General features: G+C 34.0%; 2 protein-coding genes across 7 annotated transcripts in view; both read right to left on the reverse strand.

The window, feature by feature from the left end:
* LOC105249224 (E3 ubiquitin-protein ligase CBL) overlaps positions 1 to 12,741 on the reverse strand; it is a 31,515-nt gene extending 18,774 nt beyond the window's left edge. For 3 of the 5 annotated variants that reach the window (XM_011254534.3, XM_011254535.3, XM_011254533.3), the window contains exon 1: positions 11,638 to 12,741. In XM_011254534.3, the coding sequence (XP_011252836.1) occupies positions 11,638 to 12,188 (551 nt within the window). In that variant the 5' untranslated portion in view covers positions 12,189 to 12,741. The remainder of the gene's footprint in view (positions 1 to 11,637) is intronic. The other 2 variants (XM_025408931.1, XM_025408932.1) reach the window with 2 other exon arrangements.
* Positions 12,742 to 13,854: 1,113 nt separating this feature from the next.
* On the reverse strand, positions 13,855 to 23,997 carry LOC105249220 (glycerol kinase). Of its 2 annotated transcripts, none has more exons than XM_011254526.3 (12): positions 23,743 to 23,997; positions 21,328 to 21,890; positions 18,041 to 18,120; positions 17,374 to 17,632; positions 16,944 to 17,161; positions 16,419 to 16,631; positions 16,225 to 16,335; positions 15,850 to 16,106; positions 15,391 to 15,596; positions 15,106 to 15,249; positions 14,885 to 14,971; positions 13,855 to 14,451 (listed from the first exon to the last, which is right to left on the reverse strand). In XM_011254526.3, the coding sequence occupies exons 2-12, from the start codon at positions 21,488 to 21,490 to the stop codon at positions 14,354 to 14,356; spliced, it is 1,836 nt and encodes a 611-aa protein (XP_011252828.1). In that variant the 5' UTR covers positions 21,491 to 21,890; positions 23,743 to 23,997; the 3' UTR covers positions 13,855 to 14,353. The 2 variants fall into 2 exon arrangements, with proteins under 2 accessions (XP_011252828.1, XP_011252827.1); XM_011254525.3 differs by having other exon boundaries at positions 21,328 to 21,935.
* Positions 23,998 to 24,768: the final 771 nt, after the last annotated feature.

Here is a 24,768-nt window from a genome sequence, read left to right on the forward strand (position 1 = left end):
GTCCGACTTTTCTATTTACCGATGACCGAGAGGATTAAACGGAGGCAGAAGCCAAAGTCGCGGGAGCAAAGTCGACTATCGGGTCGGCGATGACGCTTAATCGGCTCGATCTTGGGCAACTTTAAGAGACAGCTCGAGTTCGGCCGATAAACGTGGGCCGGTGCACGTGTGTGCGTCCACCTCCGCTCGCCGATTCATATAATTCACTCGTTTAATTCGCCTTAATCGCGACGTCACGTCCCCTTCCTTCCGCTTCGACTCACGTGCGGATGTGAGCTTAACTCGCCGGCCGCCGTTTCGAGACCGGGGAGGGACCGGTCGGCCGCCTTTCGACGTCGCATCGACCGTAAAACATACATGTACGAATGTGTACACCATGTATGCCGACATATCGCGCGTGACAGAGATGTATCGGAGCGTGTTTCGACAATCGCGAGTGCGATTTCATCTTGCCCTCTGGTCTAGGAAGAGATCCGGGAGGAGTCGACACAGAAAAAAAGACATTCTTCTTTTGAAAATATATTTAGTTTTAACATGGAAATCTTGAAATGAGATTATATTGCGTTAATTAAAGAAAAATATAATTGCTTGAATAATTGCTTACTTGAATGAAGCCATTTTACATAGTTCAATCAAGAAAAATATATTCTTACGATTTAAGATTTAATTTTCTTGAATGGGAAAAAAACATGGATAGAAAATATTTTTAAATCAAAAATTATAATTTTCTTAAAGTAGAATTAAATAATTATATATTCTTGAGGTGACAATTACAATATTAAAGTAAGACTATGATATTGTTGAAATTTAAAATTATTAAATTCTTCTAAGAAAATTATAAATCGTTGCGTATATACGAAACAATAAACGCGTTAGTTTAAGTATATAAGTTTTGAGTTGACATTTATTTTTTTCTGTGTATAGATATCCCAAGATGACAACTTCCTTCTCCCCCTCCGTGTTTTCCCCTTGCTCTATTTCTCTATAATTAAACGTCACACTTTATCTGACCTGATATGGATTAGTTGATTCCGTCGTCGCTCGTAAAATTTGTACGCTAAATCGACTTATTTCTTTTTTTGAAATTTGAATGTCTCTTTCCGTGATTCCCTTTGGCAAATTATTCAAACGAAATAGCGATGATATGTTTTTTCTAGAATATTACGTCATCCTGTGGGAGTTTGTAGGTTTCTAAATCCGTTCAGTTTTTTTTCACGTTTCTGTAATTTTCGGTGTACGTGTCAGTGTCTTAGAATCAAAGATCTCTCGGGTCTCTTGTAATTTTCGTCGGTTTTTAAAAATTATTTGCTTAAAAATTTAAAACAATATTATCAAAGCAGAAAACAGTCTGTTAAAGAGCAGTTCCTAGAAAATATATTTATGAATATAGATTTCATTAGGAGCTTTTAGCTTGGAGTTACTTCAAAAATAAAATAGTATAAGAAGTTTGAATATTTTTCTTTTAATAGGAGTGCGCTTTCAAATTTTAATAAAAATTAAAAGTCATTCATATCTATCGTGTCAAGAAATGGAAAAAATTTATACATTAAACATTTCTCACGTAAAATTAAAGTCTCTGAAATATAAAGCTTGAAACCCACAGAGATATTTCTAACGTTACAATTTAAGCAGTCCTCAAAGCAGATCGGGAATATCCTTATCTGGATCAAATATAGTTTGGTAAGAGCAAATAATCTGACGTGTCCAGAAAAATGAGAGGGGAAAAACGAAAGAAGAAGGAATTGAAAAGAAACGAGAAGAACTTCGCAGAAAGGAAACTTTTATTAGAAAAAGATAGTGCGCGCCTCTCTTTAATTAATCTCTTCCGACATTTGAAAATAAAATATCATTTGTAAGCTAAAAGCGGAATCTGTTCTTGCTCGGAAGATTAATATTTCACGCTTACAAATTATAATTCGTATGATATTCCAGATCCTTTTCAAGGTAAGAGCTTTTCATAAAAAATTTAAAGAAACTAACGAGATTCGTGTATATGTGTGTGTATATGTGTGAAAAATGTATACTGTATTCAAGTAAATATTACATGTTTTAAGTATATCACAAGTTTGTATATCCGCGAATATATCATGAGTTCACCACAAGCAAATTTAATAGAAATATATTTTGAATCCTATAAATGCAACATTTTAGTCAAGAATATTAAATTAAAATTTAGTCTGCTTAAAGTAAGTTTAATTTTTCTCTACAAACTTTACAATATTCTCGAAGAGAAAATAAATTCTTCTGCAAATATATGCACAGAAAAAAAGACATTCTTGTTTAGAAAATATATTTAATTTTAACTTGAAAATTCTGAAATGAGATTATATTGCGTTAATTAAAGAAAAATATAATTGCTTGAATAACTGCTTACTTGAATGAAGTCATTTTATATAGTTCAATCAAGAAAAATATATTCTTATGATTTAAGATTTAATTTTCTTGAATAGAAAAGAAACAATGTTGGATAGAAAATAACATTTTTAAATCAAAGATTATAATTTTCTTAAAGTAGAATGAAATAATTATATATTCTTGAGGTGACAATTCCAATATTAAAATATGACTATAATATTGTTGAAATTTAAAATTATTAAATTCTTCAAAGAAGATTATAAATTGTTACGTATATACGAAACAATGAACGCGTTAGTTTAAGTATATAAATTTTGATTTGACACTTATTTTTGTCTGCGTGATAATGATTTTCCAACACCTGTGATATATTTTACGACTATTATCAAGAATATTTTTTTGTTGCAAAAAACTATTGCTTAAAAACAGAAAAATAGACTGAGTAATCGTTTTTCTTGGCAGTAGAGTGATATTTTTCTCTGTGCACGTTTTCGAGTTACAAATGATGTCCCTCTGTCCGACCTCGTTTAGTCACCGGAAGATAAAACTCGGAGCGATCCGGGGGCATGGTCCCCGGTTAGTTACGACACTGTCACAAGGCGTGTTGCACACGGCTTTTAAGAGAGCCCGGCATTGTGTACGCGCACGCCGGGACCGGATGTTCGCGGATCATTTGACCGGAAGCTGAAGGTTCGCGCATCGGCGTAATCGAGGCGGCTCGCTCGTACGCTAATCGCGCCGCAATCATCCGCATCCTATGCAAGCGAAATGCGAAGTCGTTTCTCCGATGGAGAAACATGTGTGCACTCACGAGAGAAATTTGCAAGAAAAACCAACACGCGATACTGCACTGAAAAAAATCGTTTGATTATAAAGATGTATCTCGTAAAAGGGATTTTGGTTAAATCAAAATTTCTAATCACGATAAGACTTGATTTTTTATAACTAGAACGTTTAATAGACTTTACCATAAATTTTTGGTTAGTATTTTCTAGTTGGATCTATAAAACTTCTTGTTATATTAATAACCCTCCAATATTAAAAATAATTGATTTTTTTTCATGATTCGATTAAATATTGTTTTTTTATTTTTGTTTGCACACTCCTAATAAAAAAGTTATCCAAAAAAAAACTTTTGGGTGGGCCAATTTCATATTAGATATATTCGATATTCATGCTAACATAAAAAAATTCTATATATAAAATATATTTATAAAATTCGAGAGAAATATTTTATTTTACACACGAAACATAATCACTCTTCAAAGAGAATTCGCTTGATAATATTCATGGAAAAAGTTGCTCTCTTTTTATTATTTTAATCTAAATACTTGGAGAAAATTGTAACATTACGTATAATTTTAAAATATATTCTTTTAAAAATACAATTCTCGAGATGAAATAAAAATATTGAATAAAAACCATCTAAACGCAATTTTCGCACAAATTCTGTATAATATATTTCATTACGCTTTTCATTGAACTTTTGACATTCTCTGCAACATTACATAATTTTCATTACATAATTTATTTGTATCATTATTATAAAAAATGGCCCAAGATATTGCAATTTTTTCACAATGTTGCTAAAGTATAAAAGTATCGGCGAAATTCTCTCTAAATTATTGTATCATAAAGATAACAATGAAGAGCCAAATATAGCCTTTTTCAATGCATTCTCTGTGCAATGTAATCTTTGATCTCGTTTTTTTTTTCACTAAAAGCCAAAAGTGAAGAAGATGGAAACACGATTAGTATTCTTAAAAATTATATCAAAATTTGAATATCCGAGTTTATTAAAAACCAGACGTGGTACGATAGTGCATAAATGTCACAGAAAATTAATTTTCCTCCGACTTTCCACTAATTAATATGCATAGGGCAGGCATTTTCTTTGATCCACATACATTAAGTATAAATAAATCTCAAAGATTCGTAATAAATCCCTCTTTATACCTTCCTGACGAAGCGTGGGCGAGAAAAATATCGGGGCGAGGTCGCTGAATTTGTAATCGAACTCAAGTCTTTCGTTCGCCCGGCGACTGCTCTTATCATTGAGCCATTCAGACCTCGCAAAGGGCCTGGGGGTTTATCAGGGGGGGGGGGAGTTTATCAAAAACCTCGTATCAAAATCTATTTATACCTGGTACACCCGGAAAAATTCACGCATCTGCATATATGATATCCAATACAATAGTTTCTATTATTATCTATAAAGAGTATTATTAATCTCTCGATTGCACATCGAGGAGAGTCGCGTTCGCACGTACGAGGGTTCGAGCGTCGACGCGCATGTCCGAGATTCGACGTCGCCTCGTCGAGCGCGTGCACGAAATACGTACGTCACACCACGCCGGCCAGGCGGTCATTCATGAATCGAGACTCGTTTCGACACTCGCCGTTTATTTATATAGAACGACTGGCCGCGACATATGAGTTGCCATTTCGCCGCATGTCGCGTTGTTACATTAGCCGCATCGCTGCGACGTCGAGATGCGAGACGAGAACACGGTATTCCCGTCCACATTTTCCCATTAATACCGAAAGAGCGCATCCGCGCGGGGATAACGGTCGATACTGTATCGGGGACGATCCGCGCGGGTGGTCGCAAGGTCGCAAGGCCGGATGTAACGCGTGCGTATGTGTGTACGCCGGAAACGGAGACGGAGTTTCGCAAGATGCGGGGATTCGCGAGAGAAGCAACGCGATAGGATCCGTTTCCGAAATTAGAATGCGAATATCGAGAAGATCCTCCCCCTTCTTTGTTCGGAGGTTTTCTACTTTAACATCGAGACATGATAAATCTCGAAAATTAATGTAGCAATATAATACAAAAAATACATTCTTGTTTTGAAAATATCTTTAGTTTCAACATGGAAATTTTGAAGTGAGATTAGATTGCGTTAATTAAAAAAAAATATAATTGCTTGCTTGAGCCATTTTATATAGTTCAATCAAGAAAAATGTATTCTTATGATTTAAGATTTAATTCTCTTGAATGGAAAGGAAACAATGTTAGATAGAAAATAACATTTTTAAATTAAAGATTATATAATTTTCTTGATTAAAATAAAATTAAAATAGAATTAAATAATTATATATTCTTGAGATGACAATTATAATATTGAAATAAAATAATATAATATAATATTGTTAAAATTTAAAATTATCAAATTCTTCTAAGAAGATTATTGTGTAGATTGTTGCGTATATATATACGAAACAATGAACGCGTTAATTTAAATATATAAGTTTTGATTTGACACTTATTTTTTTTCTGTGTATAATATAAATATATTATATGTAATATAGAATATACATATAGTGTGTAATTATATATACCATATGTACATGTATAATTTATTTAAAGTGTATTAACATAATAATATTAATATAATAATATTTAAAATAAAATGATTAAAATAATCATTTACTTAAATATTCATATATGTTAAGAAGGAAATGACCTTTTTCAATCAAATATTTCGTAATTTGATGAGTAACGTTACGTTAAAGTCATATTTAATTTGAGAAAATTGACGGAATTTAAAAAATCAAATGACTAACATGTAATTGCAAAAATTACTGAAGAGCGCTTTAAAAATTATATGTTCGAGTAATGTCAGCTTTATCGACTTTCTTTTTTTCTTTTCCATCTTGTGTGTATGTGTGTATGTGTGTGTTCTTTTGCATCATGTGTGTGCTGCCACTTTATTAATATTCCACTATATTAATACTTAACGACTCCGGTGAAATCGATAGAAAATTAACCCTTGGCTACTATAATGAGGATGAAAATCTGATCCTGTATTTACAATTATTTTATGAGAAAATTACGTGCAATTAATTTTTTCTAATATCTTCACAATTTTCATGCACAATGTGTGAATCTCACACATTGCGTACAAATAATTTTACACTATTTATTCTTTACATCATAATTTTTAAATCTCAATTATACGATCCTCGAAAACTAATTATTAAATAATAATAACTGATTATTAAATTATGTCGACGAGCGACGAGCTTCGCGTCCGGAAAAGGATATTATCGTACAAACACATTTATTTTCTTCTTTGTCCTCGGATATATCTGTAGAGTTAAGATAATCTTACGTGCATCCGCGAACATATTATGGCAAATTTCTCGGCAAGTAACGGCAAGTTCGTCAAGCCGGATGCGTCGAAGCCGAAACGAGGAAGGAAATCGTCAGGCCGGAAGTTATTTCACGCTAATACGGCGGCTCATATCTGTCGGCCACAATATATATAATGCGTTTACCGTTTCGAACGCGATGACACGACATATGGGTAGCTTTCTTTGTAGCGTGTGTACATATATGTACGACGATAGTGCAAACCGCAAAGTTCGATACCGACACCAGACAGAGCATCCTCTCCGCTATTTATTACCGTCGAATGCATTTAAATCGCGGGTCAAGCACACGCGATGACGTCAGAGAGATTACGACGCTCTTATCGATTCGATTTTTCGCAAATGACATCGAAATATGTCTCTCTCTCTCGATATATATATATATATATATATATATATATATATATATATATATATTTCAACAAGACACTTTACATATTACCATTTTTCTAGAATACATGCACATAATTCTTTTTGTTTTTTTTAATTTCTATCTCGTGTGATATAAAAGTAACATTCAAGCGCGCTGTGAAATTTTAATTATGCTTTATAATAGGAGGAAAGTACTTCTGGCCGACTGGTTACAAATAATAGATGTAATGTCGAAAAAATAGCAAAGTGTTGCGAGAAAAACCTGATTGTCTATTTTCGGCATTATCGATGAAGAGGAAAATTCATTGTTAATCAAATTTGTTACACTTTACAGGAAAAAAAGCTCAAGAAAATTTATATTAAAACTATTAATGATTATTAATTCTAATTAAATATAATTATAAACACATTATTCGCTATAAACAAATATTACACAGATACTTCGCATCACATTTTCCATCTTTTTTTTCTTCGAAATCTCAAATACATATACAGAGGGCGTTTCCTAGAGATAAACCAGTATCTCATTCCTCATAAAAAAATAATTAAATATTGATAAATAATTTAATATTGATTAAATATAAAATACGTCTATACGGAAAAAAATAAGTATTAAATCAAAACTAATATACTTAAACAACGCGTATATACGCAACAATTTATAATTCTTAGAACAATTTAACAATTTCTCTTAGAAGAATTTAACAATTTTAAATTTCAACAATATTATAGTCTTATTTTAATATTGTAATTGTTACCTCAAGAATATATAATTATTTAATTTAAGAAAATTATAATCTTTGATTTAAAAATGTTATTTTCTATTCAACGTTGTTTTTTTTCCATTCATGAAAATTAAATCTTAAATCATAAGAATATATTTTTCTTGATTGAACTATATAAAATGGCTTCATTCAAGTAGGCAATTATTCAAGCAATTATATTTTCCTTTAATTAACGCAATATAATCTCATTTCAAGCTTTCCATGTTAAAACTAAAAATATTTTCAACACAAGAATGTCCTTTTTTTTCGTGTATAGAGGATATTCTATTTCATTCCAAGCGCCTATCGTGATAACATGGCACAACTTTTTTCGAAAATAAAAAAGGAAAAAAATAAAAAATATTCGAGGGATTTTTCAAATAAATTCATCGTTGTTGCTTCTGGCGCGAATTCTCGATACGTCATCACCTTGCGCGTCGCACGTGCAGGCGAGGAACGCGTCGCGCGCGACTTCCGGTCGATAAAACGCATTCTCTATAGAGTCCACGACTCGTGTGCACACGAGTCGACGTGTCCCGCTTTTCGGTGCACGATAATAATGTCAATATCAACGATAGACGTCCGGTGTTGTCTCGCTCGCTCGCGCGTCAGCGCGCGGCTCTCTGTTCCTCCATTGGTCTCCTCTCTCTCTCTCTCTCTCCTCCCCTCGACCGCCCTCTGCCCCTCCCCCTCACCGCATCATGCGCACGATTTTAGGTTAGGTGCGTGCACGTGCGAACTGTACTCGCGCATCTTTTATTATTTGTTTTTACGCACATTCAACCGAAGGGCACCTAGAGGTTCGCACGTGGGCGGACAAGTATCCTGTGAACCGTGTCGAAAATACAGGGAAAAAACAAAAGTTTAAGTAGGGAGAAAGAAGTGATAAACGAGCGCGTAATAAAGGAAAGCATCAAAATTGGCGTATCACGTTGTTTCTAGTGCCTCGCTCTCCTCCTACGTAGCTGAAGTTTAAAATAAAAGTTTATATTCAAGCAGATATATTTATTTTATTAGAAATTTCTCGCTGTCAGATCGTGTTTGAATTTTGGTTACTTTAATGGTTTTATTAGTTTCAAACTTTCGAACAAATAGAATATTTTTTAAAAACGAAGAAAAATTCATCTCTACAACTGACATATTTGCAGAAAAACTATAGAAATATGGTAAAAATCAAATAGTAAAAATCAAATATGGTAGAAAAAAGATAAAAATAAATGCAGTGGATTTAATCCACGTAGAATAATATTTTTTTAAAAATATTCTATTATCGTTGCACCGTTCAAATCATGTAATTCACATTGAAAAAAGTGTTGCGGGAAAATATATTGAAGAACTCTTGATAACAAGCTGATTTAGCAAATAAACGAATAATGAATGTACAGAGAATATTATGAGCTTCCATTAAACAAACTAACTAAACGGATCAAATCATTTACATCGCTTCTGTTAAAGTGCAGCATTTAATAAATGCAAATAGAGGTACATTAATTTAAAAGATTTATGTCGGTTTTGAAGTATCTTTCCTCTAATATTTCATCGGAGAATTTACTTGTTTACTTGGCGCGAGATGCAAGAGACCACCGGTTTATCGCGAAAAATTTCGTCATCGCCTTCATCATCGCGTTTTATAAATTTGTTGCAATAAAGTGTACGATTAAAAATGTAAGGTAGAACAGATCAGAAAAAAAAAGAGAATTAAAAAAATTAATTTGAATTATATTATATGTACATTCATTAAGACTATGCTTTGAACTTAGAAAAGTTAGACAAAAGCGTCAAGACTGACTATTATTGTCGCAATAATTCTCGAAGGACTTTAAATCTTGATCTCCGAAACTTTCATACAAGTCGATGAACCTTTGTCGAACTTTGACGTGTATGATAAAGTTTCGGAGACAATATATCGAATAGAATTCGAAAATTCGCAACGCTTGTAAGAAATATTGAGCAGCTACACTCTTTGTGGAGCTACCGTGGAATTCTCGTAGGTTGGTAACTACAAAGTTGCTGCGAAAGACCGACGGACTTTTCTTACAGTTCGATAAACGATGAATGAAACGTAATGGAAGACTCGTCGACCCTGAGAACCAAACATCGCGCGAAAGTTGACAGTGTTTTTGTGGAAAATAAAAAGGTATCATTCTTCAAATAGAGTGATCTTCCAATTCCGAGATTCTGAGACTGCGAAACTTTTCAAGAACTCCTTCAACTTTCATAACACAAGTAGCTTCACAATCCTAAGAAATGTTATATAAATGTTATATAAATGTTATATAAAAATACACTCGTGAAAAAAGTTATCATTCGTTCAAACCTCAATAATTCGTTTGGGAATTGTAAAATTTTTGCACTTTATATTTCAGAACTCGTCCCGAAATAAATTCCTTAAAACCTCGACTATAAAAATGTAAGCTCGAATTAAACATTATACAAAAATTGACAATATCGGTGAAATGTCATGATAGAAATGTCATTTTACACCTTTAATAATCTTCGAGAATTTTGAGATTCCGAAGCGTGTTCGAAAATTTACATATCAAAAATTCCAAAGCTCCTTTCATATTTTCTGCAGTAAGATATTTCAATTCCCTCCCTTTCCTTTCATTCCTTCTTCATTTTTCGATTTTTCTCGCTTTTCTTTTTCCGAATTGCCATAATTGACATATCGCGTCTTTCTATATCTGTCATTTTAAAAACTGCTTTTATATCTAACTATATTATTCTAAATAAATACATATATTTCTCTTAATTCTCCTCTGTGACTTTTGCACGTTTTTATATCTTTATCATTCAGATTAAATATTATATTATATAAATATTATATATATATATATATATATATATATATTATATTATATTATATTAAAATGCTAACGTCATGGTATCTTGTATTGCGACTATACTGACAGTATCCATTCATCATCATTAACTGGCAACGATTATTGTCTGCTGTACAGTAGGCACCAATAATGCCTTAACATATGAAATTGGTCGTATTCGGAATTAATAATGATTAGTTCTTATTAAGTTATTATTAGTCTCGAATGCGACCAATTTCATATGTTAAAGTATTATTGGTGCCTACTGTATATCAATTTGTGCACAATAAATACAGGGTGTTTCTTAATAAGTGCAAAAAATTTTAGAAGATTCTTTATCGAAAATTAAGGGAAATTTTTCACATAAACATTATTTAACATATACTCTTATATGCCTCCCTGTAGAGTTACATTCCTCCAAAAATGGGGAAGAATTAGGTTTTTATTTTTTTCTCAAATTTGGAACAAGTTAAAGAAATGAAATTAGGTGGATATTTTTTACTAGTAAAAAGGTTATTAATTAATATTTTTTTAGCCTCCCATATTGTTAAGGGAATGAAACTAGCAACCCCTATTCAATTTTTTATTAGAATTCATATAAAATTTTTTATTAGAATTCATATAAACTTTTTAATGTTTATGAAAAACCCCCCTTAATTTTCGGCAAAGAATCATCTCTTAAAATTTTTCGCACTTATTAAGAAACACCCGGTATATCTATCATTTTAAAAACTGCTATTATATCTAACTATATTGCTCTAAATGTGTACATATATTCCTCTCAATTCTCCTCTGTGACTTTTGCGACGTCTTTATCATTCAGATTAAATATTATATTAAAACGCTAACGTCATAGTATCCATTCATTCTTAACTGTCAATAACAATTGTCTACTGTATATCAATTTGCGTACAGTAAACGTATAAATTTTTCTCGAATGTGAGAAGTCTAACGTAATCTCGGATTCCGCGAAGACGAGAATACGAGCATTTTACGAAACGAACGGAGGAATCCGCTACTTCTCAATGAGAGCATTTCTCGTGCAATGATCCCGCGATTCCCGGAGACGAGACTCGGATTCCGAGATAAGCGTAAAGTCGCAAGGATCTTTCGTCGTTCGATCGCGCGATCGAACGAGACGAAGAGGAAAGATAAAGGGCGAAACGTACCTGTTCCCGAAGCGCTCCCTCCAAAATTCGGCCGCGTCCGCCTTGGTGATGCGAAACTGATCGCCGGCAAACACCCCGTTGGGGAATATCGCCTTGAGCTCGGACAGCATGTGGCTGAAGACGAGGCTGAGCTTGGTGAGGTTACGACGATAGTGGGACGTCTCGTCGAACATCTTCTCCTTGCCCTCCTTGAACAGCTTGATCGCCTGCTTGCACTTCCGCATGAGGTTGTTGATGAAGACACAGAAGTGCTCGTTGCTGTGCAGGATCTGCATCCGGTCCTCGTACTTGCTGTAGATGAGCCGCAGCCGCTGATACGTGTCCGGCAGAATGTCGAGGATGAACGGCGGCGAGTTCTTGAGGTTCATGCGCTGGTGCTGGCAGAGCTTCACCACCTTGTCCATCAGCTTCCAGGTCTTGTCCAGGGTACGCTTGTCGGTCGACAGCTTAGGCGGCGTCATCGCGTCCGCGAAACGGCCGTGCAGCTTCTGGAAGATCGAGCCGACGGAGTGGACGGCGCGAGCGCGGCTGCTGTGTCCGGACGACGACATCTTGACGGACGGACGGACGAACGGACGTATGCACGGACGTACGTACGTGCGTGCGTGCGTGCGTGCGTAATGTCTCTTCCTCGTTCTCTCTTTGCCAGCGCGCGCGCACACACACACGCACCCTCACGCACACATGCACCGGTTCCTGGCTTCTTCCTCTCTTTCCTCCTCTTCTTTTTTTTTTTCTTTTTTTTACTTCACACCCTCGTTGTTGTACTTGAGGTTAACCCGTGCACACACGCGCACACATACGTCACTCGGAATGTACGACGGATCGCCCAAGATCGCCGTCGAGCATATCTCAGCGGGACGCGGCCGCGGCCACGACAACGTCACCGCGAAGCCGCGGGCACGGGACGCAGCACCGGAACCTCGCGCGATACCGCATCCTAATTTATCTCACTTGGCCACGCGCGCACGCACACACGCACATGTACATACATACATACACACGGCCAGAGACGCGACGGCGGCGACGACGACGACGACGGGGTCCCCCACAAGCCGGATGCTCCACGACTCGCGGCGACTATCGATGATACTGACACTGACGCGACCGTGCGAGCGGGACCGAGCGCGAGCCGGAGCGCGCGGCGGCGGGCTGCTCGCCCGCTAGTTCGCGGAGCCGCCGCGGCGAGGCGCTGCGCGCCTTGGCGCGCGATTCAAACGTCAAGTTTGTCCCGAGAGGCAAAACTATTTGTCGGATTATTTTACTCTTTAATTGTATTCCGTGGTTTTTTTTTATTTATTTGTGTTATGTGTGGAATTTTTCTCAATTTCTCAAATTTGCATTTTCGTTAGAAAAATATAGATATTTTGATAGAAAACATTCCTCAGCAACTAAATATATGTAAATTATTTTATTTTTTAATTATATTCCACGCTTTTTTTTAAATTTATTTGTGTTATGTGTGGAATTTCTCAATTTCAAATTTGTATTTTCGTTAGAAAAATATAGATATTTTGCTAGAAAACGTTCCTCAGCAACTAAATATATATGAATTATTTTAAAAAGTTATTATAATTTACTTTGAATTAATTTTTTCTTAGTCAATATTTTTCACTTGTGAAACATCAACAGATGCGAGATGCAGATATCTTTAATACACTATAAGCTTGCCCTCTTCTATTTAATATACAATATATTTTCTTCCTCTTTATTCATATAGTATCTAAATAATCATTTAATTGAAATCATTACTTCTTCCTCTCTTTATCTAAATTATCAAAGTCAATATATTATTTTCATCTCTAGTTTTATCTTTATTTTAGATAAAAGAAGTATTATTTTTTTTAAATCATTTAACATAATGAGTTTCTCTACATCAAGTGTCGAGAAGTATTAGCTTTACTAGTGAGCGAATTTTACAATTAACACTTATACATTAATATTGAGAATGTATATTGTAACTATTACATTGCATGAATATTTGAGGACTCGCTTCAGCCAGAACATTCATAATGTTGACAATTCAAAAGAGAAAAGATGTAAAATTCGCATCAACAAAAAATTATGAGTGAAACAGGAAGTATCTTTATTATGATACATATACATAATATACATAATATTATCATATAATATGATATCAATAATATGATAATAATATGATAATATACATAATTTAAAATTTTATACAAATGAGTTTTTCTACAATAAATAATAAAAAGTAATATATGAGATTATGTGCAAATAACCTAATGAACTAATGTAATATTCTGTAGACTCTGTAATCTGTGATGTCATTATTTTAAAGGAAAAATGGAATTCTATATCAAGCTGGATGTATATTATAATGATTATAAGATGAAATTATGTATTGAGATATAAATGAGCATTATAACGAAACAGTTTTTTTTTACTGCATCGTTAAACTTATTATTATATAAGACTTGCAAGCTCGGAAACCAGAATACTGGATACACCTTTTTTTGATTATCGAATATAGTGCATCGATAAAACGCACTAAAATCTATGAAATCGCATCTCTAATTCAGCAATTTGATCTCTAATCATTTCATAACGTAATACTCATCAACATACGCATCACTTACATGCTGCGTCAGTTGAGCAAGTTTTAAAAGTTTTTCATTTTTCTAAATTTTCTTCTGGAATCGGGCTACCTGCCAGCTAGGATAACTTGTGCTTCGATAATGTTAATTTGCTGTCACCGGTTCGCTATATAATTACTTAATCGTAATAGAATGAAACTTGATAACATAAAGCAGCTTGCAGGAATGGATGCTAGTATGTAGTACCTTTCATCTGAAACATTTAATTGAAAATATTATATATTGCATATATAATTGTACAATTTACGTGAAAAAAAACGAGAAACAATAGCAATTATATTTCTTATCAAATATCATCAGAGATAATTTATAACTATATATTTATATCTTCAAGATATAACTATTAGCAAGATTAAATAATATTAGAAAGATTTGAGGAAAAATTATTGTGTACATTTTTTTTTATTTATTTTATATTAATTATGTCATCTTTAATTTACTTTGATGTTTATTCAAAGATTTAAATTTAACATTCTCGCTCAAAAAGTTATTTTGTAAACGTTTATTACTATAATTACATCTGACTTTTTATTAAAGATCTTATTTATTAATGTAATTATTAATAGACTTAGCAGCTTTAATTATATCAGACATCTCTCTCGCTTGTACAAAAGTTTTACATTTACCTGTCATTTGGTTAGATTTCTTTACTATTGCCCAACCTAAGCTTCTTTCCACTGCCATTTTCCATTTTTTATATCTAGCGTCCCTCTCTATAAAAAAAAATTATATCTCACTTAAATAATATCGTTTTTTATAAAAATATAGAAAATATTATATATGTATAGAGTATATAATTATATATTTAGAAAAATATTTAAATTCCTTAGTTCGAAAATTTTTATACCTTCCGACGTGGTGGTCGGCAAGAAAGTATCGGATGGCACTGTTTCCACTTCCTCACCTTCCAGATTCCATACATCTATCCCTTCGGCATGTCCTGCAGCCATCGCTACGCCTAGAGCTGTCATGTCAGGCATAGTTGACCTAACTGCACACATACGTTAAAATATAAATACAATTAATAATAGCCAGAAACATAAAAAAAATCATAAAAATAGGATACTATTACGTATATAAATGTATTATTTCGCTCATAAATCCTGTTATATAGTCCAACCAATACACTTACATACTGGTGTACCACACAAGTCGGCCTGCAGTTGCATAAGAAGATTATTGGTCGACATTTTCCCATCCGTATTTAACTTCGTTAATGGAAATCCGCAATCCTTGTGCATTGCCTCGAGGATATCCCTAGTTTGAAAACAGACCGCTTCAAGTGATGCTCTGATTATGTGTTGTTTCGTAGTAAATGCTGTGAGCCCACAAATTATTCTGAAAGAAAAAATAATATTTCTCTCAAACACACATATAAATATATATTTTACTAATTCATCCAGGATTAAAATCCTTCGAATAAACAAGATACTTTTGATACTTTAAATATATCATTATATATATAAGCAATATTATTAAATATATTTTTTAAGAAGTCCAAATTTAATATTTCAGTTTCTATATTTATATATTTACGAAGAGAATAGAAGAGAAAAAAATACAGGAAATAATTCGAATAATTTTTACCTACCCTCTTGCATCCTTTCTCCAGTAAGGCGCATATAATCCCGTGAAAGCGGGTACAAAGTAGACATCCCCCGTATTAAATACGCTTTGCGCCAAGTGTTCGCTTTCATGAACATCTTTTATGAGCTTCATGTTGTCTCGCAGCCATTTAATAGCTGCACCTGCAACCGCGACCGAACCTTCCAATGCGTAGACAGGTGGGCTCTTTGGACCTAACTGATATGCAACTGTCGTAACCAATCCATGAGACGAATATACTCTCTGGAAAAAAAAGATTAAAAAAATAATACGACAGACGAACATTTTAATTTTATTAGAAGCATGTGTGATCTAATGAAATATTTTTAATCTTTTATATGAATATTTTGATATTACATACGGTATGACCCGTATTACACAGCAGGAAGCAACCACTTCTGTACGTGTTTTTGGCCTGTCCTTTCTTCAGACAATTTTGTCCTACCAAAGCTGCTTGTTGGTTTCCTAGAATCTGACAGAAACAGAAAGTGACAATAGAAAAATGCGTATTCTCTCCCTATCTCTATATAATTTTTATCGTAAAATTTTACATACACCGGATATAGGAATACCAGATAGAGGGGGAATCGAAATTTTGCCGTATATTTCGGAGCTGCTCCTGATCTCTGGCAACATTTGCATAGGAATGTCGAAATATCTGCATAATGTGGGATCCCAAGAGAGCGTCTCTATATTCATCAACATGGTTCTCGATGCATTCGTTACATCGGTGATGTAAAGTCCACCATCTATGCCTCCCGTTAAGTTCTACAACAAATTTTAACATTAATTTCGCTGCAATTTTTTTCATAAGATTTTAATTTCCTCAGTCAGATATATTATCGAAGAATAAGATTATTAAAAATGCTTTTCCAGATACTAATTTATTTGTGATATCTCGAAAGTTAAATAATGACATTTATAATACACTGTATAATTCAATTATTACTTGATATCAATGATAATTTTATTTTAATGCCAAACATTAGCAGATATTAATATAATAATTAAATAAGCTCGATTCAAACTATATCTGTTAATTTCTACTAACATGTAGAAATATCTCTTCGTCTCACATACCCAAACAATCCAAGTGTCCATAGTTCCCACTTTGCATCGCCTCTCATGAATTGCCTTTTTTACACTCGGCAGATTGTCTTTCAACCAGCGAATTTTCAAAGCGGAAAAATAGGGACTGACAGGCAGACCGCACAAAGGTTTCAAATGATTCTTGTTCTGATCCGGAAACTTTGCTATGATCTGGTCCACGATCGCATCGGTTCTAATGTCGGACCACACTGAAATTAAACATTTCCTGGTAGAATCTTTTAAGATTATTTTTTTTTCAAAGATCTTTGAAAAAATTAATCTTTCTTTATATTTTTTTCTTAAACTACTTTTTTTTTAAAGACAATATGTCTAATATATAAGACTTTTCAAGTCTTTTCTCAGGATAATGTTTGTTCTTTCGTAGCTAAATTATTATAATGAAGCGCAAAAAAACACCTACCTATAGCGTTATAAAGCGGTTCCCCGGTAATCGCGTCCCATATTACTGTAGTTTCTCTCTGATTAGTGATGCCCACTGTGACGATTTCATCAATCTTCATACCCAGTATATTCAATTTGTGATTTACATTGTCAACGCAAGTTTTTACCGCCATAAGGATATTTTTGGGATCCTGCTCCATCCATCCCTCTTGTAAACTGATATGTTCAATGTCTATTTGATGAGATGCAACCTCCGCAACATGCTTCGCATTAAATACCTACAGAAACATAATTCCTTTTATAAAATTATTCTCAATTTAAAAAAATTATTTAAAAAAAAACGATAAAATATTTATACATGTCCTATAATTTTCAGAAATAATTCTGAAATATTTAATAAATTATATATCTAAAAAATAATTATTTTAAAAACAAATTTTAAAAAATTAAATGTTATTAAATTCTAAATTTAAATGTCAGAATTGCGATATCCAGTCCCTTTATTACATTAATATATCGGCTTTTCAATATGATTATTATGTTGAAAGCCACGATATTTTTGCTTTGAAATTCTCACTTGAATTCTGAACTTGAATAAATATATAAATATATAAAACTATGGAAAATTATATAATGCTGATAACGTTATATCGAAGAGCTATACTTTATGATAAGCACTCTCTCACCACAAAACGGACAGTCCGCGTGCCGACATCAATTACGCCAACAAGCGGTCCTATTTTTCTTATTGAATTCGGCATCGTATCTGAAAAAGAGAGAAAATTCTCTTAAATAAAAAGCCTTGAGTAGAATCCACTAATGGCAGCTTAAAAAAATATTAAGAAAAAAAAAAATAAATTTGCTATCTATTACACGTAATTTTAAGATAAAACTTAAAAGTTACTAGAAACTTAGAAGAGACATATGCTCTTTATTATTTTGTACAGTTACATAAAACTGGTTACAAGGAATTTACGTAAATCATAAGCGACCTTGTATTTATGCATTCTATTATAAGCTTACATTATCGTCACTGCAAGATTCTTTCGTCTTTTTTTCAATTGGATTCGTTATCGTTAAGCAAGACAGTGTTTCTGATATTCCTATATCGATAAGGAAATTTCCATGTCGTTAAACTGTACGGCGAACATTAACAGCTATCTTCGATCGCGATTGTATCGTGATCATGTGTTCGATTCTCACAATTAGATTAGAAATACAAAGATTCTTCCACATCTTCGCGGATCGATAAATAATTATTTTCACCCTTCTCGCTCACCCCTGTATATTTTTCTCTCGCGTCATCACTTTGACTTATAACGCGCAAAGCTGTCACATGGCTAAGATGCGTAAGCACGGCTCGTCTTGAATGAAGAAAGTCGGCCACATGGCGAGAACCGTGACGTCATTTCGTACCAAAACAGCGCGCGCCCGCGCGATTGATTGATTGATAGAAAGCACGTGCGTCATCGCAATGTGCAAAATATTTATATATTTTCTCAAAATATGTACATATTTTTTAGAATTTATTATAAATATGTGAGAGAGAAAGAGAGAATATAGATATTGATTGATAAAGAAAAATTAATTAAGAATTTATCGGATGCATCGTCACAAGATTCTTTTATGGAGTAAGATAACCGTGAAATAACTATTCAGAAAAAATCTCAAAGAATCCTAAAAAAGAGAAAGAAAATTAATCCATGCAAAATTGCAGAACTTTATCATTTATGTTTTTATTATTTCTATTATTGAAAATAACATCACAATAAAACATTAATTTTTTTGTTTTAAATCTTTTTTCGTGCTTCTTTTTCGATACTTAACTTTCTTCTTATAATATTATTAATTCATAGAATATTATTAATTCATGAAATATTATTATTGTTGAATTTTTTTTATTTATCAAATATTGCATAAAATCCAGTTTTATTCTTTATCGTAATATATCAGTCTTTTTTCCAAATGATCTTTCAATTTCTATTTCTAATATCTTTTTAATATCTATTTAATTTCGATTTTCTTGTTTTCGACTTTCCTAAATTTTTAGATTTTAATTAAATTTTTTGATTCTTTTCAGTGGTATTTTAATTGTTAAAGACACACATGGTACATTATCTTTTTCTTTCTTTTTAATAACAAATTTCCCCTTTATTTCTTAAAAAATTAATAATCTAGCTAGAGCATATTAACTACAGTCATTTAACTACTAATACAATACCATAATTGATCTTTTAAATCTTGTATGCTGCTATCTCAGCTTTAAGTACTGCTATACACAAAAAATATATCATAAGTTGGAATATTATTACAATAATAAATAAGAAATAGTATGTTTGTGCCTCATGGTTTCGAAATAAAATTCGAAATAAAATATTCCGATAAAACCGAGCCTCTATATATCTCCGTTGATCTGCAAAGTTTATCATTTGTACGGCCCGAAAAAAAATATCATACTCATTACGATATCATAACTAAACTGGCTTAATATCCCACACACGCTTTCGACAGTGTACGTAATCAATTAATTGCTTCCCAGAATTTTCTGCATCGCTCGTAACGATAAAATATATGCTTGTGTGGTCTTTTGTTTATATGTGTTGTTTTGCGAAATTTGTACAACTCTGGTATACTCTCTCTGTACATAATATATATAAAATTTTCAATTAATTTTATGAAAAACTCTATCCAATATTTATATTCTCTCTTATATAAATTGTAAAAAGTATGTTTTTTTTTTCGTATATTTGTCAAGTCAGTTTTATATATCTTCATATGTTAATTTTACGTCTAACGTTCGTTAAAAATATATTCATAATATATATATAGAAATTTATATTCTACTTTAAATTTATATTTTACGCGCACGGAAGTGAATTGATAAACGCAACACGCGATATAAGTTTTGACAACTCGAATACATCATAATTCTTTGGTGATTTATTACATTAGAACGTTAGTATATCACATCGAAACTTTAGTATAGACACTTTATGTGTACTATAATAACATGACACGTGTATCATGTTGTATTTCTGGCAGGAGGCAGGATTAAGACTGTGGCCATGAAAATATTGGCATCTGTACATACTTTTGTACCGATGATTACGTAATCTTTAGAGGAGGTCAATTATCTTCTTTAAAATCATTCTCTCTAATTAAACGAAGATCTCTTTATCGTGTAAATGTTTTTTTCTCACAAAAAAAATGCACAGATATAATCAAAGAAAAATACGATAAAACTACAATAATTCTGCGAAATCTTGCATTATTTAAGGAACAAGAAGTGGTTTTTATTTTTAAAGATTAAAGACCTCTTCAATGTTTGCGCAATAAGAATGTCAAGTGTTGTATTCGATTCTGCTGAAGGCAGTCACCATAACTAATGAATAGTCAATAACAAAGTGTGTTTTTTTCATTCAACTTCAGCGTAAAGTAAATAAAAATGTTCGAATTTATTCGTTCTTTCATTCCCAGAATTAATATAATATAAGAAAATAATATAAAAACTAAGAAAATCATAATTGGATGAAATGTCACGAAAGAAAAAATTATAACGAGCACAAAAGAAATTATTTTACGTGAATCATGTTTAGAAAAGTTACATCGTCATTCTTATCTACGCATTCAATTATCATTAGACATACGTCTAAAGTCCAGAATAATATGCATAGAATCGACTTTGAATTCTGTATCATCGCATGACAGCCAAGTCGATTTAGTCAAACGATGAAAGGCGACACATTGATTTACTCTATCGATATTAAATATTGCTGACTAACCGGGAAAAATAAGATCCTGATGATCGCGCAAGCGATCGATCTCTAAATCGCTTTCGCGATAATCGAGATAAACTACACTATCAACTAAGCTTCCCTTGCACTTAAAAATACTTATATACTCTATCTGAGCGCTATCTGAGCGTTTATTAACACAAATCCGATTCACCGTTATCTGCACTTAGGAGACTCACCCGTATTCTTGTACGAGTAATACTTGAAAATGCTCGTCCTTCTTCCCATCTCCGACTCCTCCATCTCCAGGGACGCGTTCGAGTCCTCGAAGGAGCCTTCCGGAGTGCCACGCTCGCTCTTCGCATCTCCTTCTTCATTTCCATTCATGTCTTCCTGCTCCATAAGTCACTCGATCGTCTTCCCGAGTCTGGCGACGAAAAGCGCGGGAACCGCGCTTGTTGACGTACGCTTTGTGAATGAATCAGCTGACGCTCTCCGGGAATGTTTCTCTCACTTTAAATTCGCTCGAGACGAGACTTCGTTCTCGGAATCGCGAGAAAACAAACGTCTTATTTCATACCGAACGTGTCACGCACGCCTGTTCGATAGAATGCGAGACAATCGGTGACCTGTTCGACGAGAATCGTCTCTCTCTCCCGCCCTGCACCTTTTCCTCCTCCCTCCTCTGGCGCGTAGATATCGCGTGTTCGTGACTCAAATCTACTGTTCGGTCACTGTCGGATCTCAAAATAAGCCGGATCTTTTATCGAGTTCCCGCGGTCAATGTTAGTTTAGGGCACGTCTATTATTCCACGTGGCAGGAAATATCGTTAAAAACCTCAGATTTCTAAAAAACTTACATCTGTCAGAATCTTAATAGTCAGAATCTAAATAGATACTTAATAGTCAGAATCTAAATAGATACTTCGAAAAAAAGAGGACATATGTCAGATACAGAAATAACCGACTCGCGAAATCTTTATATAAGTATATGTAAGATGATCTTTCAATTATATAAAAAATGATTTCACAAATATATAAAAATCTACGATACATAAGTTTTCGCAAAATTCACGAGAATACGATTACTTTTCGCCACGCCGTATCTACTGTCAAGATGTTGGAAGAGAGCAAAATTTTTTGTAATTTTTTGCAAAAGAGATAGTCAATTTTCGCTTCCTCAGTCGTTCTTTAAATGACAAACAAGCAATACCGACCCGATTTTTTTTTTGTAGTTTCAAACCTGTACGCACGTGGTTTTCGAACTGAACGTGAGTACTGGATTATGATGCTGAACAGAGACATCGTTATTATAAAGCGAAGAAGGCCGCATATCTGCGTTCGTAGTTTTCCCTGGGAAGCACCAGACTACCCATAAGCAATCTCCGCGATTCATCCTTATATACGAATTGCATCGTACACAAGCACTAGCGAGAAACACTACGATAGCGAATGCAGATTTTCAGAACGATTCCAAACCACGATCTCGAGCATTCGAATTTTAGAATAAATTTTAAAAAATATCGACTATCGCGGGTGACCATTATCGGGATCCAACGTAGGATTTTTAATACAACTTTGCAATTATTTAGTTAAATAATCGCAGCCAGGTACAAGGTGACAACCGCCTAGCGGTCGAAATGTCAAACTAAAGTGCAACGCGATTGCATGCAACGCCATCGTTGCATGCTCTCCTCGTGGCGCGGATATTTAAAGTTGCGCTCGATAAAATCAGGCGATTCTCCTTCAAATAAAATTAATTAAGCGCGTACGCTCCTCGAGGAAAATTTGGAAAAATTACAGTGACATCGACATGAATACGCGCAGGAAAAAGGGGGTATTGTAAACTAAATTAGAGGAATATTCTTATATATTTCTATTTTGTAACGATATTTAATTAAAATGTGTAAAATGTAATTTTTTTTATAAAAGTATCTGTCGATGCATCCTTGAAATTTCAATTTTACGACATGGAGTAAGATGCAAAGTATAGTGAACTCTGAATATTTTGTTGACACATCGATCGGCTATGATGAAATAGACGATTGCGTATTGAGTATTTATTACGTAATTTCTTTAAAATTCGACATTTTTTCATGAATATTCCAATAAACCAATAATCGAGAGAACACTAATCGTTAACTTAGAAAATTCTATATCCAAGAGATATTAATTTCAACGCAATATGTATGGAATTTATGTGAAAACTGCAGACGTTTCAGTAAAAACAATGACTGAAAAAAATTTATCTATGAACATTTTACACCTATTTTCTCAGTTTTTTTCTTTTTAAATAGAAATATAAACAACAAATATGACAACTTTTTATTAACGAGACTAGACAAAGATCGAAAATCAAACCTCTTAAACTGCAATACCTGTCTGTTCTATTCATCTTTTTATACGTGAGAAAAGCGTGACAGGTAAGCGGGAAAAAATATAAGGGAAATTGTCAGAATGCAAGTGGAGCGTGACATCGTACCACGTGGCTCTACATATGGCATTTTACATATGGGGTTTCACGGTGTCGTCCCCCCCCCCGGCTAATTCCGCGGAGCGGGAAGAACCGGAAGCGGAGATACGGGACGTCCCGGTTACGCGGAAGCGAACCTTCCGTGCGACGAGGAAGGCGAAGACCGGAAAGGTTTACTCACTCAAAGCCTCGAGTACACTCGAACTGCGAAGCGCGCAGCCGGCGAACGAGCACTCTGCGTCCTGCGACATTCCCGCCCCTTCCCCCCCCTCTCGATCGCCCGAGATCGGTCGATGATTCCTCCGTCGACGCTTCGTCGCGGTCGTCGACGATGAGCGCGTCGCGAATACCCGGATCACCCTCTTCACGGGGCGGTCGCGCGACAACCGAGAGAGGGAGAGAGACGCGTGTTTCAGCGCTTTGCCATGCTTTCGCGTTCCTCCCTCCCCCCCTCCTCCCGCCCACATGCCACAGCTGTCGTCTGCTGCACGCGCCATTGTGCGCGCGCAACTGTCCGCATTTATAACAGTCGACACGCTCCTCCTCTATTCTTAACGTCTGACGTAATGGACTCCCTTATTCTTGACACTTATCTATTATTTAATAGCGTGAAATTAACGTTGCTTGCAACTCGTAGAAAATTTCATATTTAAAATGAAACTAACGTATATTTTAGGCATCGAAGATAGCAAGGTTCGACTGCAAAAAATTTAAATAATACGAACAGAAATGTCATTTTTACACGTACAGCAAGATGGATTAAGAATACAGAAATTGTTAAAAATAGGGAACTGAATTAAGAATAGAGGCTCGACTATCTCACACCCGAATCCGGCGCGAATGTTCAAATTTTGATGCACGCCAGATACGAAATTGCCAAATTAAAATGGATGATTAATCGCCTATGATAATTGATTGTGACAAAAGATTCTACGATAGAAAACAGAATTTTTTTTCTGCTATCAATTTGTTGCTGTTTCAAGAATATTTCTTTTTCTTTATCGTAATGAAATTCTGCCGGCAACCGTGCAATGCTTTTTGTATAAATAAATGCATAACTCTAATCTTAATGAAATAATAAATTGAAGTTTCTATCATTATTTATTTTAATCGCGCGTTTTTTTTATATCACTGATAAAGTTAAGTAAAAATGAAATATGTACAATATTATACTTGTAAAAAAAGATATAAAAGAAAATCGTGTGCA

The sequence above is a fragment of the Camponotus floridanus genome, unplaced genomic scaffold, assembly GCF_003227725.1.
Source record: "Camponotus floridanus strain SB8 unplaced genomic scaffold, Cflo_v7.5 scaffold24, whole genome shotgun sequence".
NCBI lineage: Eukaryota > Metazoa > Arthropoda > Insecta > Hymenoptera > Formicidae > Camponotus > Camponotus floridanus.

Excerpts from the sequence above, each read along its gene's own strand:
- LOC105249220 (XM_011254526.3), bottom strand. The coding sequence starts at position 21,490 with ATGGAGCAGGAAGACATGAATGGAAATGAAGAAGGAGATGCGAAGAGC. Across the intron at positions 16,632-16,943 it reads TGGACACTTGGATTGTTTGG|AACTTAACGGGAGGCATAGA; the intron begins GTATGTGAGACG and ends AATTTGTTGTAG. Across the intron at positions 16,336-16,418 it reads CTGGTATTCCTATATCCGGT|ATTCTAGGAAACCAACAAGC; the intron begins GTATGTAAAATT and ends TGTTTCTGTCAG.